The 15,000-nt window shown below is 43.4% G+C and overlaps 1 protein-coding gene across 1 annotated transcript in view; it reads right to left on the bottom strand.

Moving 5' to 3' along the window:
* Positions 1–15,000, bottom strand: part of LOC306705990 (uncharacterized protein) — a gene marked incomplete at both ends in the record, with an annotated part of 31,997 nt that overhangs the window by 15,309 nt on the left and 1,688 nt on the right. The window contains 3 exons of the mRNA XM_079172903.1: positions 2,126–2,197; positions 6,235–6,398; positions 13,541–13,672. Coding sequence (XP_079029029.1) covers positions 2,126–2,197; positions 6,235–6,398; positions 13,541–13,672 — 368 coding nt within the window. The remainder of the gene's footprint in view (positions 1–2,125; positions 2,198–6,234; positions 6,399–13,540; positions 13,673–15,000) is intronic.

Below are 15,000 nucleotides of genomic sequence, written 5' to 3'. Positions count from 1 at the left end.
TAGGATCACTTAGTCTAGGATCAGCTAGTCTAGGATCAGCTAGTCTAGGATCAGCTAGTCTAGGATCAGCTAGTCTAGGATCACTTAGTTTAGGATCAGCTAGTCTAGGATCAGCTAGTCTGGGATCAGCTAGTCTGGGAACAGCTAGTCTGGGATCAGCCAGTCTGGGATCAGCTAGTCTAGGATCAGCTAGTCTAGGATCAGCTAGTCTAGAATCAGCTAGTCTAGGATCAGCTAGTCTAGGATCAGCTAGTCTAGGATCAGCTAGTTTAGGATCAGCTAGTCTAGGATCAGCTAGTCTGGGATCAGCTAGTTTAGGATCACTTAGTTTAGGATCAGCTAGTCTAGGATCAGTTTGTGTACTCTTTGTCTCCCGGGCTGCAGTACCGCTTTCCGCCTGAACTCATACTGATGAGCAGGTGGGGGCGCTGTTTTACAAAGAAATAAGTGATATCTCGCAAATATAAAGTGAACTAACACATGAAATTACATCATTATATTATTAATTAATAATGTATTATTAATTATATCTATTATTATTCATAACATTTTTTAACTACTTTTTTAAAAAATGAATTACATCATTAATTATCATTACATCACATAAAGTATCGGGAACATCAGATTACTGTGCATCATGTACATCTTATAATTACTACATTTTTACAATCAAACTAATATTTAAAAGTCCATGTTATCATGTCACTATTATTATTCCATTATTTTTCCCAGGTGCTTCGGTGTCACTATGGAGATATTTAGGCACGGGATCGTAATATTTAATATGGTTCATCTCTCAAATAAATTCACCTTTTTTTAGGACGAGAGGGACAAAAGTCTAAACAGAAAGCAGAAAGGACTCAGTGTGACGTTACAGAGCAGATGTCACATAAACTAGAGGAGACAGATGAACAGCTGCTGCTCCATCAGGTGAACCTCTCTACCTGTGTGAAGTCCTGTTCCATTAATGCACTTTATGTTCAATCTGTAGATGTGACCAAAGCACCACAGCTGAGCGGACTGAGAGCGTTTGTTTAAAGGACAGGAGGTGTACTGTTCAGACCCGACAACATCAACCAAAAATGAATGAAGCACAATGAACCCAGGACCCCTGAACGCAGCACAAACTACCTCAACATGTCGCTGTGATTCTTCTCAACATAGAAAACTTTTACTTTTATTAATCCATTAATATAAAACCAGAGAGGAGAGAAGCAGCTGGAACAGAGAGACGATCAGACGTCCTAATGAGTCTGATCACCTGATGCACATCTGGACCGACGGGTGCAACATCTGTCTGCACAACGACTACTTAGTGACGACTCGGTTTACTAAAATCTCAAATCTTAATACATACTGTTCTTCTCCAGAGCAGCATTTGAGTCATTGGATTCAGATTTCTACGTTTCGTCCTCGCGTTACTTCAGTTCTATTCTTTACAGGTTTAATTAATCTCTTTTAAATGAACGTCTTGAAACACCTGGTTACAGACCGGCTATATGTGATGATTTTACTAAAATATTTTACAAACAAATATTTTATTTTTATCTTAACGACTGCTTTCTGTTATCGTCATTATTACTTTGTTTTTGCTGCTTTGTGAACTCTGTTTTTAAAGGTGATAGGTATATAAATAAAGTTATTAATTGTAAGAAGTCATTGTTAAATATGTTTGGTCTGTTTTAAATATGTTGATGCTGCAGATCTTCTGTGAATTAGTCTGATGTTCAGTTTCTATAGAAAGAAACTTTTATTTTAAATAATCTAAATTTGATTCCCTGTGAAAGTTTTTCCTCTTCTTCCAAAGACTTTAAATTCATCTCGATGAATGTAAAACCGTTTAATATCAACGCTGCGGATGTTTCACAGCGACGCATTTCTCCCGTTCGACCGGCTGCTTCCTCATCGCTCCTCGTCTGGTTTCATGTTTTGCATCTTGGTGTCGATGTGAATGAACTACAGCGACACCTTGAGGCCATCGTAGGCCGAACCTGACCCTGAACCCCCCCCCACACTCTGCCCCCTCCGATGATCCAAAGCACATGAGGACTGGATGGGACATGCAGCGAGGGTGGACAACACCGACACCGACCCCCCCCACCAACAGCAGGCGTCCAGTACTTACTTGTCCGTCAGGGCCGGGGGGGCGTTTGGCCTGCGCCAACGTGTGCAGGATTTCATTTAGGAGGGGGGAGTCCTACGAGGGACCAGGTTTGTTTTACAAATCAGAGAGAGAGAGAGGAAAGAGAGAGAGAAGTTCAATGCAAACACACTGGATGTGCACACAGTGGGTGTGTTTGTTTTGAGCCTGGTTCAGTGCCACACGGGTGGAGTTACAGGAGAAAACAGTGGCTGTGAAGATAAAGACTGTTAAACACAATTTGACTTTCAGTTTTGTGAATCCAGATTCCTAGTTGACGTACTTTTTGCTCATGGCCTGTTCACACCTGAAAGTCTGGATTGGTGGTGTGGAGTATAAAAAGGTATAGAACGTAGATCGGTACAAACAAACAGCGTGTCGGTGAGTGGAGAAGACGTAGAAGACGAGTTCACAAGTCGTCACCACTGCAAGTAAAAAATAAGCCGAGAAAGAACAACCTTAAAACATCTGGAACAACTTACTCCGACACTTGTGATTCATTCCCATCATGATGCTCAGAGTAATCACAGTGACGTCTATGGACAGCACGGAGCTAACGGCTAACGGCTAACAGCTAACGTGTCGCCTACGTCCCGTCCCCGTCGCCTACGTCCCGTCTTCTACGTCCCGTCTTCTACGTCCCGTCTTCTACGTCCCGTCATAGTCTCCTACGTCCCGTCATTGTCCCGTCCCCGTCGCCTACGTCCCGTCATGGTCGCCTACGTCCCGTCCCCATCGCCTACGTCCCGTCCCGGTCGCCTACGTCCCGTCATCGTCGCCTACGTCCCGTCATCGTCGCCTACGTCCCGTCCCCGTCGCCTACGTCCCGTCCCCGTCGCCTACGTCCCGTCATCGTCCCGTCCCCTACGTCCCGTCCCCGTCGCCTACGTCGCGTCCCGGTCGCCTACGTCCCGTCATGGTCTCCTACGTCCCGTCATCGTCGCCTACGTCCCGTCATTGTCGCCTACGTCCCGTCATCGTCTCCTACGTCCAGTCATCGTCTCCTACGTCCCGTCCCCGTCGCCTACGTCCCGTCATTGTCGCCTACGTCCCGTCATTGTCGCCTACGTCCCGTCATCGTCGCCTACGTCCCGTCATTGTCGCCTACGTCCCGTCATCGTCTCCTACGTCCAGTCATCGTCTCCTACGTCCCGTCCCCGTCGCCTACGTCCCGTCATTGTCGCCTACGTCCCGTCATCGTCGCCTACGTCCCGTCATCGTCGCCTACGTCCCGTCCCCGTCGCCTACGTCCCGTCCCCGTCGCCTACGTCCCGTCCCCGTCGCCTACGTCCCGTCATCGTCCCGTCCCCTACGTCCCGTCCCCGTCGCCTACGTCGCGTCCCGGTCGCCTACGTCCCGTCATGGTCTCCTACGTCCCGTCATCGTCGCCTACGTCCCGTCATTGTCGCCTACGTCCCGTCATCGTCTCCTACGTCCAGTCATCGTCTCCTACGTCCCGTCATCGTCGCCTACGTCCCGTCATTGTCGCCTACGTCCCGTCATTGTCGCCTACGTCCCGTCATGGTCTCCTACGTCCCGTCATCGTCGCCTACGTCCCGTCCCCGTCGCCTACGTCCCGTCATCGTCTCGGTCGCCTACGTCCCGTCATGGTCCCCTACGTCCCGTCATCGTCTCCTACGTCCCGTCATCGTCTCCTACGTCCCGTCATCGTCTCCTACGTCCAGTCATCGTCTCCTACGTCCCGTCCCCGTCGCCTACGTCCCGTCATCGTCTCGGTCGCCTACGTCCCGTCATGGTCCCCTACGTCCCGTTATCGTCTCCTACGTCCCGTCCCCGTCGCCTACGTCCCGTCATCGTCTCCTACGTCCCGTCATCGTCTCCTACGTCCCGTCATCGTCTCCTACGTCCCGTCATCGTCTCCTACGTCCCGTCATCGTCTCCTACGTCCCGTCATCGTCTTCGTCCTTCCTCAGTTGCTCTCCCTGACGCTTCTTACTTTTGTTCCCCCTTAAAGCGGACTTCGACATTGTGGACGTAAACCTCCCCAAAAGAAGCAGAACTTTAGGTGAAGCCATTAAAGAACGGTCACTTTGATTGTCTTAGTCCGTCTGATATTAATATTACAGCATCAGGACTCCTTTGTAAATGAGATTTAAAATCTCGTCGGGATTATCCCGTCTGAATAAAGGTTGGATTAAATATATCCAGTTCATTTCGTTGCTCCAGACACCAGCTGTTTACTGCGTTTCCTCCACAAACGCCAGCTTTAAAATAGAAAATGTCCATACCAGGACCAGAAAATGACATTTTGTAGATTATTTTCCAAATTTCTGGCTAATCCCATGAACTGGTATGGAAACCTGAGACCTGAGAACAGATCACTTTGTTTGATTTTATGATCTCAAAGTGATCATCTTTACTTTCTGACTCATTAACCAAAACATAAATCTGTTTAATCCTTAGTGAATTAATGTTAATGAACTAATGCTGATAAAAGACACGAATCCTCAACAACTGACAGTTAAAAACAATCACCTACCGTTGAAGTACATTCAGACTTGTACTTTATTGTAAAGCTGCTTTCATACAAACTGTTCCCAGTTGTAACGACCTCAGACTACTTTCACCCTTAAAATGATGCTACCAACCATTTAAATGATCCAACAGTGAGCAGATTATACTCTCGATGAACTGATCAACCGTTTGGTCTAAAAGAAATGTCAGAAAATAGTAAGAAATGTCCATCAAAGTGTTAAAATGTCTTATTTTTGCCAACCTACAGTGTTATTATAGAAGAGAACCAGCAAACGTTCACAGACGAAGCTACAGACCCTTTAACAGAGTCGTGGTTACATCACGCGTTAGCAGGAGGTAAAAACAAAAAGACGGGAATCAGGTCGGAGTAGAAGCAGCCAGAACGTCATCGTGTTGTGTTGTGAGGGGACAGAATCAATATCGCAAACATTTGAGATGATAAACTGTTGATATCGTAGCTCGCTAGATATCAGACGAAGCATTGAAGAGATGGAGAGAAAGTGTTGCTAATAGTTTAGCTTAGCCTTCTGCTAACCAGAGAAATAAACAGAAACTTGATGACGCTGCAGGTCTGCCTTTCAAATGTTCTCAGGAGGAAAAAGTGAAGTCAAAGCTTCATGTGTTAAAGCTGCATTCTCTCTAGTGTCCACCAGGGGGCGACTCCTCTGGTTGTATAGAAGTCTATGAGAAAATGACTACTTCTCTCTTGATTTATTACCTCAGTAAACATTGTAAACATGAGTTTATGGTCTCAATCTCTAGTTTCAAGTCTTCTTCAATACAGCATGATGTTCATTTAGTAAATGATGGTCCATTTAGAGTCACACAGACCATAAAGCAGGGGATGCTTTAGGGGCGGGGCTACACAGTGATTGACAGGTCTCTACCAGAGGGTTGTCCGTGTTTTTGTCTTTCAACACTTTTTACAGTGTGTTCTCACTTCCTAAAAAGGTTAATTGTAACATTTTGGTCGCCTAAAAATAAGGGTTCGGTTGTACTTAGCTCCTCCCTCTCCTGTCACTTCTGGTTGCAAACAAAAACAAGATGGCGACTTCCAAAAACCCAGATTCAAAAACAAGAGACATGTTAATATTTGTGATGCTCCAGATAACCAAAGTACAATCAAAACAGTAATTATTCATTCGTCCATCTTTCACATTATCACAAAAAATTTAAAATACTTCACTCAGTGTTCTCTTTTCGTGAAGTTTTAGTCTCGTTTCCGTCGTCATAAAACTGTAATTCTACCCGTTAAAGGGTCAGTTTTAAGTGGAAACAAGCTTTTCTTAGAGGAACACAAGTAGAAACTGGAAGAGGAGCAGACGACAAGTGTTGTCAATCCTCTTTGGGGCGACTCGGGTGTGCGTTCACATAAATAAGAATCCACACCGGAGCCTGAAGCAGCTCAACATCCATCAGAACAAACGCTGCTCCACACTTCATCCTGTGATGTTTTGAGAGGTGTGATCTATTCTTAACACTCTATTTTTACCGACACAACAACACAACGTTCACCAGGACAGAATCACAGAGAGCGAGTAGAGTTTGACTTCCTGGTCACATGACTGGGCCGACAGGTGAGGGGCGGGGCTTCTTACCTCGATGCTGGTGCTAAGGCTGGGCAGAGTGTCCGAGGTCACCGTTGTGCTTTGAAGGCTAGAGAAGTCCCACAGATGGACGGGCGCCATGGGGTCCGCCGCCTTGGAAGACTCCGCCCATCTCTGGCTGTCCAATAAGGTCACTTCGTAAAACTCCTGGATATCTGTGGTCGACGAAGAGGACGAGAGGACGGTTATAACATGTTAAAGTCAAACCAAAAAGGTCTCACTCTTTCACTTTAACGAGTTAAATCAGCATGTTCTAGTTGAATAAAATATATATATATATATATATATATATATATATATATGCGCCACGTGGAGCTGCTGCAGGAACTCTCTCTGTAATCTCGTCCTGTGCAGCTTAAAATAAAACCACCTCCTTGTGCAGCATCATATTTACATTTTATTATAATAATAATATTTATATTTGAGCACTAATAGATAACTCTGCTGAGTAAAGCGTCACAGGAAAGAGATTCTTCGCTGATGTCATCAAATGTTTTTTACAATCCTTTGATGACTGAAAATAGCTTCAACTGTTGAGACCTAAAAATATCACGTTCCCTCTTCTGTCTCCTCGCTTCTCCTCTGCAGAAGAAGAACTGTATGTATATATATATATATATATATATATATATATATATATATATATATATATATATATAAAAATCTAGAAACATTATATATATATATATATAATGTTTCTAGATTTTTATATATATATATATATATATATATATATATATATATATATATATATATATATATATATATATATATATATATATATAAAAATCTAGAAACATTATATATATATATATATATATATGTATTGAACTCTGAATACGTATTGATGTCCAATGAGGAGGACCTGTGTGGATTGTGGGAGAGTGTTCAGAGATAGAGTTACAGTGAAACCAGGAGGCTGTTTCCTAAGTTAGAGGTTCATGTTTTAACAGAGCCAACAGAGCCATTAAACGCCTCTACTGTCGCCTGATTTATGGGGAAAAAAAACGCCTTTAAACGGAATTTAAAACGCTGCTTTTTACGCGGTTTTAAAAAACCGACCGCTTTGGTCGCGCTTTACTGTTCACCGATTGGTCACAGAGACTTTGGGCTCACGACCATGAGGGGAAAAACAAAGAAATGAGTTTTTAAACGGCATAAAACGCGGCGCTTCTTAACATAAATCGGGTGAAAGTAGAGGCGATTTAAATATGTGTTAGTTGGTGCCTTAACACTGACAGCGTGGTGTCTTTTCTACATTATGAGACGATCTGACTCTCTTCTTGCTCCCACAACCCTCAAACTATCCTCCACCATCAAGGACTTTAAAGTCACAGAATAACAATGAACACAGTGAACACTGGAGCGATCACATGACGACACCGTGTTGTTATTAGAGAACAGAGACGCTCTTCACTTTACAAGAAGAAGAAGAAGAAGAAGAAGAAGAAGAAGAAGAAGAAGAAGAAGAAGAAGAAGAAGAAGAAGAAGAAGAAGAAGAAGAAGAAGAAGAAGAAGAAGAAGAAGAAGAAGAAGAAGAAGAAGAAGAAGAAGAAGAAGAAGAAGAAGAAGAAGAAGAAGAAGAAGAAGAAGAAGAAGAAGAAGAAGAAGAAGAAGAAGAAGAAGAAGAAGAAGAAGAAGAAGAAGAAGAAGAAGAAGAAGAAGAAGAAGAAGAAGAAGAAGAAGAAGAAGAAGAAGAAGAAGAAGAAGAAGAAGAAGTGAAAGTATACAAAATCAACTTTAAGTAGCAAAAGTTAAAAGTAGTAATCTAAACTACGGGTTAAATCTAAACTGGAACATTTAAGGATCTTTAGAGGCTGAGTTCATCAAGTTAAACTCTTCTTCACACAGATGATGATGCAGACTGTATCCCGTCAGTACGAGCATCAAACGGTTTCCCCTCCTGCACATACAGCAGAATAACGTGCGTCAGTCCACCACACTTTAAAAATAACCTCCCCGCTCACCCAGCTGTGAGGGAAAAGGAGGGCAAAGCGGTAACAAGTATTTATAAACACGTGTATGAAGTATTCACGTCCTTCACTGGAAGCTACTACGAGGAACTTTAGTGGTGCTTCTGGTGGTTCTGGTGGTCCCTGTGGTCTAAAGCTGTAGTGTCTCTGAGCTCCAGAGTCTTTAGAACCCCTCTCATGTTACTGCAGCAGGTCTGACAGTCTGAACCCTCTCAGTCCTGGTTCTGGTTCTCCCGTGCCTCCCTTCCCTCCAGCGGGTCCAGCAGTACGTCCTGGGTCTCCAGCAGCGTGGTGTCGCTGTTTGGTCTGTCCACGGTGGACCGGTTTCTGCTGGAGGATCTGGGACTGGTTCATATAGAGGATCAGGACTACACTGAGACGGGTTCATATAGAGGATCAGGACTACACTGAGACGGGTTCATATAGAGGATCAGGACTACACTGAGACTGGTTCTGGACCAGATTAAAGGATTGGTGATGAACACGGCCCTCTAAAGGTGAAACGTTGACCTGCTGGTGGCGCTCCAGCCTGAGGATCCCCACCGTGAGCCTGAGTCCTCCTCTGGGGAACATGAACGTCTGCTTTACAGTTCATGATGATCCATTAACTAGTTGAGACATCTCAGTTTGAGTAGAACCTCTACGCGGTCTCTGGGTCCAGGTTTTGTAGGAGTTTTTATTGCAGTAGAGTATTTTGAAGACGTGGACTTAGTTTTTTGGGGAACTTGTGAGCAGAAGTTTCTCTCCTCGTGTTATAAACTATTCTCCGACCTTCAACCCTTTAAATCTATTTCTCTGAGAGGAATCAGGCCGGTCGGAGCTGGAAAACACAAACTGTCTCTCTTTAAATCAGCGGTGGTGGTGGTGGGGGGGGGGGGGGGGGGGGGTGGGGGTGGGGGTGGGGGGGAGATTAGGGACTCGGGGTAATCGTCGTGTCCACAGAGGGATTACACCGGACTGGGCCGGCTGCAGACATCTCTTTTTTGGGGGGTTTTGGCAGATTGGACACTGCGTGGCAGGAATCTATTTTTTCCATCAGATCACTGAGACATGCCACATTAATTATGATCCAACAGCGGGAGGCAAAGCCCACGACCAAGCACCGAGTTATGACTCACGACCATTTAGAACCGCATTGTGACGATGTGATCACAATTCATTTGATGTGAACTACACACGACATTTGTTCCTTAGTATTCTCACTGAATCATGATAATCATGTTTTCAGGGTTGAGATATTCGTCGTGTCTTTACTGTCCGTGACAGAGAGCAACACAAATAAATAAGTCAACTTGTAAGAGAAAGAAGAAGCCCCGCCCCTTCCTGTTGCACCACCATGGAACCTGATTTCAGAATAAACACATCCGGTAGTCAACAGCGTCTCTCGTTGGTTTGTGGACGTTTTGAAGCAACGAGTTCGGCGTCCTGGCCGTCGCCATCTTGTGTTTTTTACAACCAGTGAACAGGAAGTGACCGTATCTGGACTGAGGAGGAGCGACGCAGAGACCTGTCAATCACTGTGTAGCCCCGCCCCTAAAGCATCCCCTGCTTTATGGTCTGTGTGACTCTAAATGGACCATCATTTACTAAATGAACATCATGCTGTATTGAAGAAGACTTGAAACTAGAGATTGAGACCATAAACTCATGTTTACAATGTTTACTGAGGTAATAAATCAAGAGAGAAGTAGAGTCATTTTCTCATAGACTTCTATACAACCAGAGGAGTCGCCCCTGGTGGACACTAGAGAGAATGCAGCTTTAACACGTGAAGCTTTGGATTCAAATGTCAAAACCGGATGTTGCCGCCTGTCTATTAACAAAAAGAACCTTTTTTTGTCACCACCTGAAAACATTAATAACTAATCCAATAATATCTGTTTTCCCATGACAACAGTACATCTCTAGTGGAGGTCAAACGTAACGATGCATCCTCCCAAATGTTTCATGTTGTAAAGACACTTAAATCCCTAATGAGGGGGGGGGGGGGGGGGGACATCTTGCATCAACATTTGTAAGAAGATATCGACTTTGACTACGCTCACTCAGAGACGCAAGAATTTATACACAAATATCCCCAAAAAAGACTCAAATAATATGATGACTCAACAAAACTCTCTACACCGTTTCCTCACAATAACTGAGTCCTGAGCGGACTCGCTGTATTGATTATCTGATCAGTGTTGGCTGTGAAAAGCCGGCTTTGTTGATGTAATCTTCAGCTCGCGTGTTTTTATTCGTATCTGCTGTCAATCATCCAACAACCACCAGAGAGTCGACTGCTGAAGGACGAGCAGAGAAGAAGGCCACTGAGTTCACACTGACGATCTGCACTCATCTATTAGTGATGAAGATGCTGAGGAGGAGGAGGAGGAACCCGAACTGAAGGAACGGAGAATCTGTCGATATTATAAATATCATTGTATGTTGTGATTATATCACAACGTAGCTAAAGCTACGGAAAATAACGCACGTGATTCGTAGATATCACACAAAATTATACCGGAAAACGCACGAAAAATGTGCAACTCTTCGTAAGATAATATGCGAACCGTTGTATGAGGACACGCCTTCAAAACCTACATTTGAACAAATATCTTTCAGCCAAATCAAATAGTTTACAGGATATTCAACCTCTTTATAATACATTTAATACTTGACTTGTTTCTTTACAGGGTTTGTATAAAAGGTAATAAAGTAGTTTATGAATATGAGATATGAGTTTACAGATAATTAAAACTCCTCCTCTGCATTTATTCTTAACAGTTTGTTTTGTTTGTTCGTCCTCTGAAGTTTCTGACACTGAAATTACATTTTAAAGGAGGAAATTATTTCGAACCTTTCTGTATCTCAGCAACACACTCGGACCAGACTTAGCAGCTAACGTTAGCGAACGCCCTCGCCAACTCATTTTCATGATGCACTTCTCTGTTGACCTCAGATGTCTCCGTGCGTCTATGATGTATTATGTACGTATGTCTCTCACTGGTAAAGAAAGGATCGCAGTAACTGTGGGTCTCCTGTGAGCTGAACGTATAATATGCCAACTTAAAGGCTCACATAAGATACTTGTTCTGGTGCATTCAGCCCCGTAAATATTTCATGTGTGACACGAGTTTCCTTTGCATTCGTTTCCCTAACGATAAGTGATCGTCACATTATAAATGTAGTGAGTACTATTGTTTTGCACAGAGCATCCTCCACTTGGTTTCGATAGCTTGCAGCAACACGACACACAACGACTTTGACTGTTGGAAACCTGCAGGGCGACTTCTGATTCTCAAGAACAGAAGATTAACGGACATGTTTTTATTCACACAAGTTAAATAACTGGTTTATACGAGGTGGGGGGGGGGATTACTTCATAATCAAACGGATTAAAAACATATTTGCGCCACACAAACGTATTACAAACGACACTAAACACCAATATCGGGGCCAACGCAGTGACTCGCTCAGACCGGTTAATGAATGCCTTTGAGAAAGACGCTCAAAACTACAAACATGACTCATTCTCCAAGAAAGCGTGTGAAAAACACCAAACGTTGTGCAAAGTCAAGCCATCGTCTGTCAATGACTTTCTCTACGATTTAAACATAACAAGCTTTCCCTGCACGACACGGAAAGAGTCACAAAACCGCATCAACTATTGCTTCTCTACTCAATTTATTTCAGCTCGTTTTGTTTACCACAAAAGAATTGACAAAAAGCCGACCCCAGTAGTTTTATATCACGTCGTGACTTAAGTATCGTGATTATATCGTGTCGTGACTTAAGTATCAAGATAATATCGTGTCGTGACTTAAGTATCGAGATAATATCGTGTCGTGACTTAAGTATCGAGATAAGATCGTGTCGTGACTTAAGTATCGTGATTATATCGTGTCGTGACTTAAGTATCGTGATTATATCGTGTCGTGACTTAAGTATCGTGATTATATCGTGTCGTGACTTAAGTATCGTGATTATATCGTGTCGTGGGGCCTCTGGTGATTCACACCCCTTGAAACTTTGTAGTACTTTTAAAAATATATAAACATGTTATTTATTAAAACACTTGAAAAGGTTTTCGATAGAGGTTTGAGAATTACTGATGACACACACACACACACACACACACACACACACACACACACACACACACACACACACACACACACACACACACACACACACACACACACACACACACACACACACACACACACACACACACACACACACACTATTTTTCCAGCAGATTCCTTCTGAGGTTGTCGTCGTCTTTCCTACCAGATGCTGCTGCTTGCCGTTTGTGTCGCATGTGTGCTCTAACTCTGGGATATTTACGACCTCTCGCCCCGGCCGACCCTTCCCTGCCGATCTACTCAACGTGACGGAGGTCATGGAGGTGGGCAGCAGCTGTTAACACATTATCAGTTTACCGACGTTCATCAGCTGGTATTTGACCTTTGATATTTAATTAAAATCTGTGGATTTTTGATTCTTCACACATTTAGTTTGTACGTTTTTGGAGAATAATGCAACAAAAAGCACATTTAAGTGTAAACGTTGGCGGTTCATCTGTGGAGACTCACGCGTCGGTGCAAAGTGAGTACAAACAAAGCTTCAGTGTGTTAGCGTGTCTCTGCTTACTGGGGTCCCTGAACAGCCTTGAGTTGTATAAACTGGGTTTGACTGGAGAACTCTTGTGGATCCAATGAGCTCAGCTGTCTTCATGAGCGATGATGTTCTCACAGCGACGCCATTGACCTGGTGAAGCGTCACCACACAGAGTCACAATAACGGGGTTCTGACGGTGCAGCGCTGCCTTCACTTTTACATTACCGGGTATCGTATAAAAACATTGTGCCGACCACACACACACACACACACACACACACACACACACACACACACACACACACACACACACACACACACACACACACACACACACACACACACACACACACTTTCTCTGCTGCTATTTTCAGTTTGTAACCGACAGCAGTAGCTATAGCGTTAGCAGCTAATGCTAACTCTCTCCTGTTTACCAGCAGCTGTGTGCGCTGAACACAAAGCAACCAGCCAGCTGAGTACAAGACAAAAAACAGACTATTTGGAGCATTTAAACGTGGTCATTGCAACATCAGGAGGAGTCTCTGCTTTCACAGTTTCTCTCTAAAATGAATGTGGTGGCAGCTTAATTAAGGACCTAATGCATGTACTTCTGGACTATCTTGGGCCTTTTCTCCAGGACTTTCCGTAGCTTGAGAGCTGCATGACCAGTCAGAGTCCCAGGATGTACAGGATGCATGTTTGCAGGGAGCGGCCGGTCGTACCTATGAGCGCCTGGAAGAGGTTGCTCTGGAAGATGTCGATGACCCTCTGGATGGAGTGGCGGAGCTGCCGGTCCTCGGCGTGGTGCAGCTTGGTCCGGTACTCCTCCAGCAGCCGGAGGGCTCGCTGAGCATCTGGGGGAACAGGAAGTGGAGGAGCAGCAGAGGAAGCTGTTTTTTAAGCCGGTATAGATGGAGTTTGGTTTAATGACGGTGTAATAAAAAGGTCAGTTTATCAGCTTTATAGGCGTCAAAACTTCAGATTCTGCAGCTGAAGGGACAGATCCAGACTCAAGCAAATCAGAGTAAACGCTTAATGTTGAGATTAGAAAGTGATAATAAGACAGTTCAATGACTTTAAAGGCCTGATGTTTGTTTAAAAATAGACTTAAAGACTTTTATAAAGAGTACGTGTGAGGCTGCAAGGAGCTGTTATCGTCATTAGGAATAAATCTTTAAGATGATTAAACCGTCCGTCACATCTCTCCAGACTCAATCTGGTGTTTCTTCAAACGCAGTTAGACATTCGGTTGAACCGGAGACGGTTTTTGCTTCAGAAAAATGTGTTAAAGCCATTAATGGTTCATCAGATCGTCTTCTTTTAATATTCTGTTGATCCGCTCTCATTAAAAACATCAGTTCCAGGTTCAGAGCGCAGTGAAGCATCGGGTCAGGTTTGGGTTTTAAAGCGTCGAAAAGTTTAATTCTGCAGAAGAAATCTACGATTTTAGACCAAAACAAAAAAACACGACGTCGTAAACATGAACCCGAGTCTCCTGGAGGACGTTTAAAGACCCGATGTTAGCGATTTAAGACTTTAAGGACGTGAAGGACAATCTGATACAATACCACATCTAATGGTGAGATGATTGAGCCTAAACACAGCGGCGTGATGTTTAATTTAATATTTAATATTAACGTTCATCTAGAGAGGAGGTGTTTGTTTCAGACGAGCCGCTTCTTACAACTCAATCAGACGATTAAAGTCATGATTATTTAGATGTTGAGTTGGTCGTTTAAGCTGCTTTAGTTCGATCAACAGAAAATTATCCTCAAAAGTCTAAAATAAATGAAAGTTTAAGAACGTTTTGGAGTTAAAGCGTTCGCTGGTTCCAGTTCTTCTTCAGATCAACTTAAATTAAACGTATTTTGTCGCTTTATGAACTAAGTAAAGTCAGTTTATCTCCGTTAGACGGAGAGGATTCATTAAACTAAATAAAGGAAAGTGATTTCTCTCGCAGTAATTCATTCGATGTTGAACTTTCTACAACGACAGAGAGGAGAAACTTACTACGCTAATATAATCACGTACCATTTAATTTATTACACTTTAAGATGAACAACAACCTGCAGAGCTCAGATGACTGAACAGATTATTCAATAATCATTTAAATAATGGAGTTAAAGTCATTTGGTGTAGAACTAAAACATCACTTTAGGCTCTTTATTATTATTATTATTAT

The sequence above is a fragment of the Pholis gunnellus genome (assembly GCF_910591455.1).
Source record: "Pholis gunnellus genome assembly, chromosome: 14".
NCBI classification, from domain to species: domain Eukaryota; kingdom Metazoa; phylum Chordata; class Actinopteri; order Perciformes; family Pholidae; genus Pholis; species Pholis gunnellus.
Note: the sequence above shows the minus strand (reverse complement) of the source record. Positions and strands in the feature narration are given on the sequence as shown.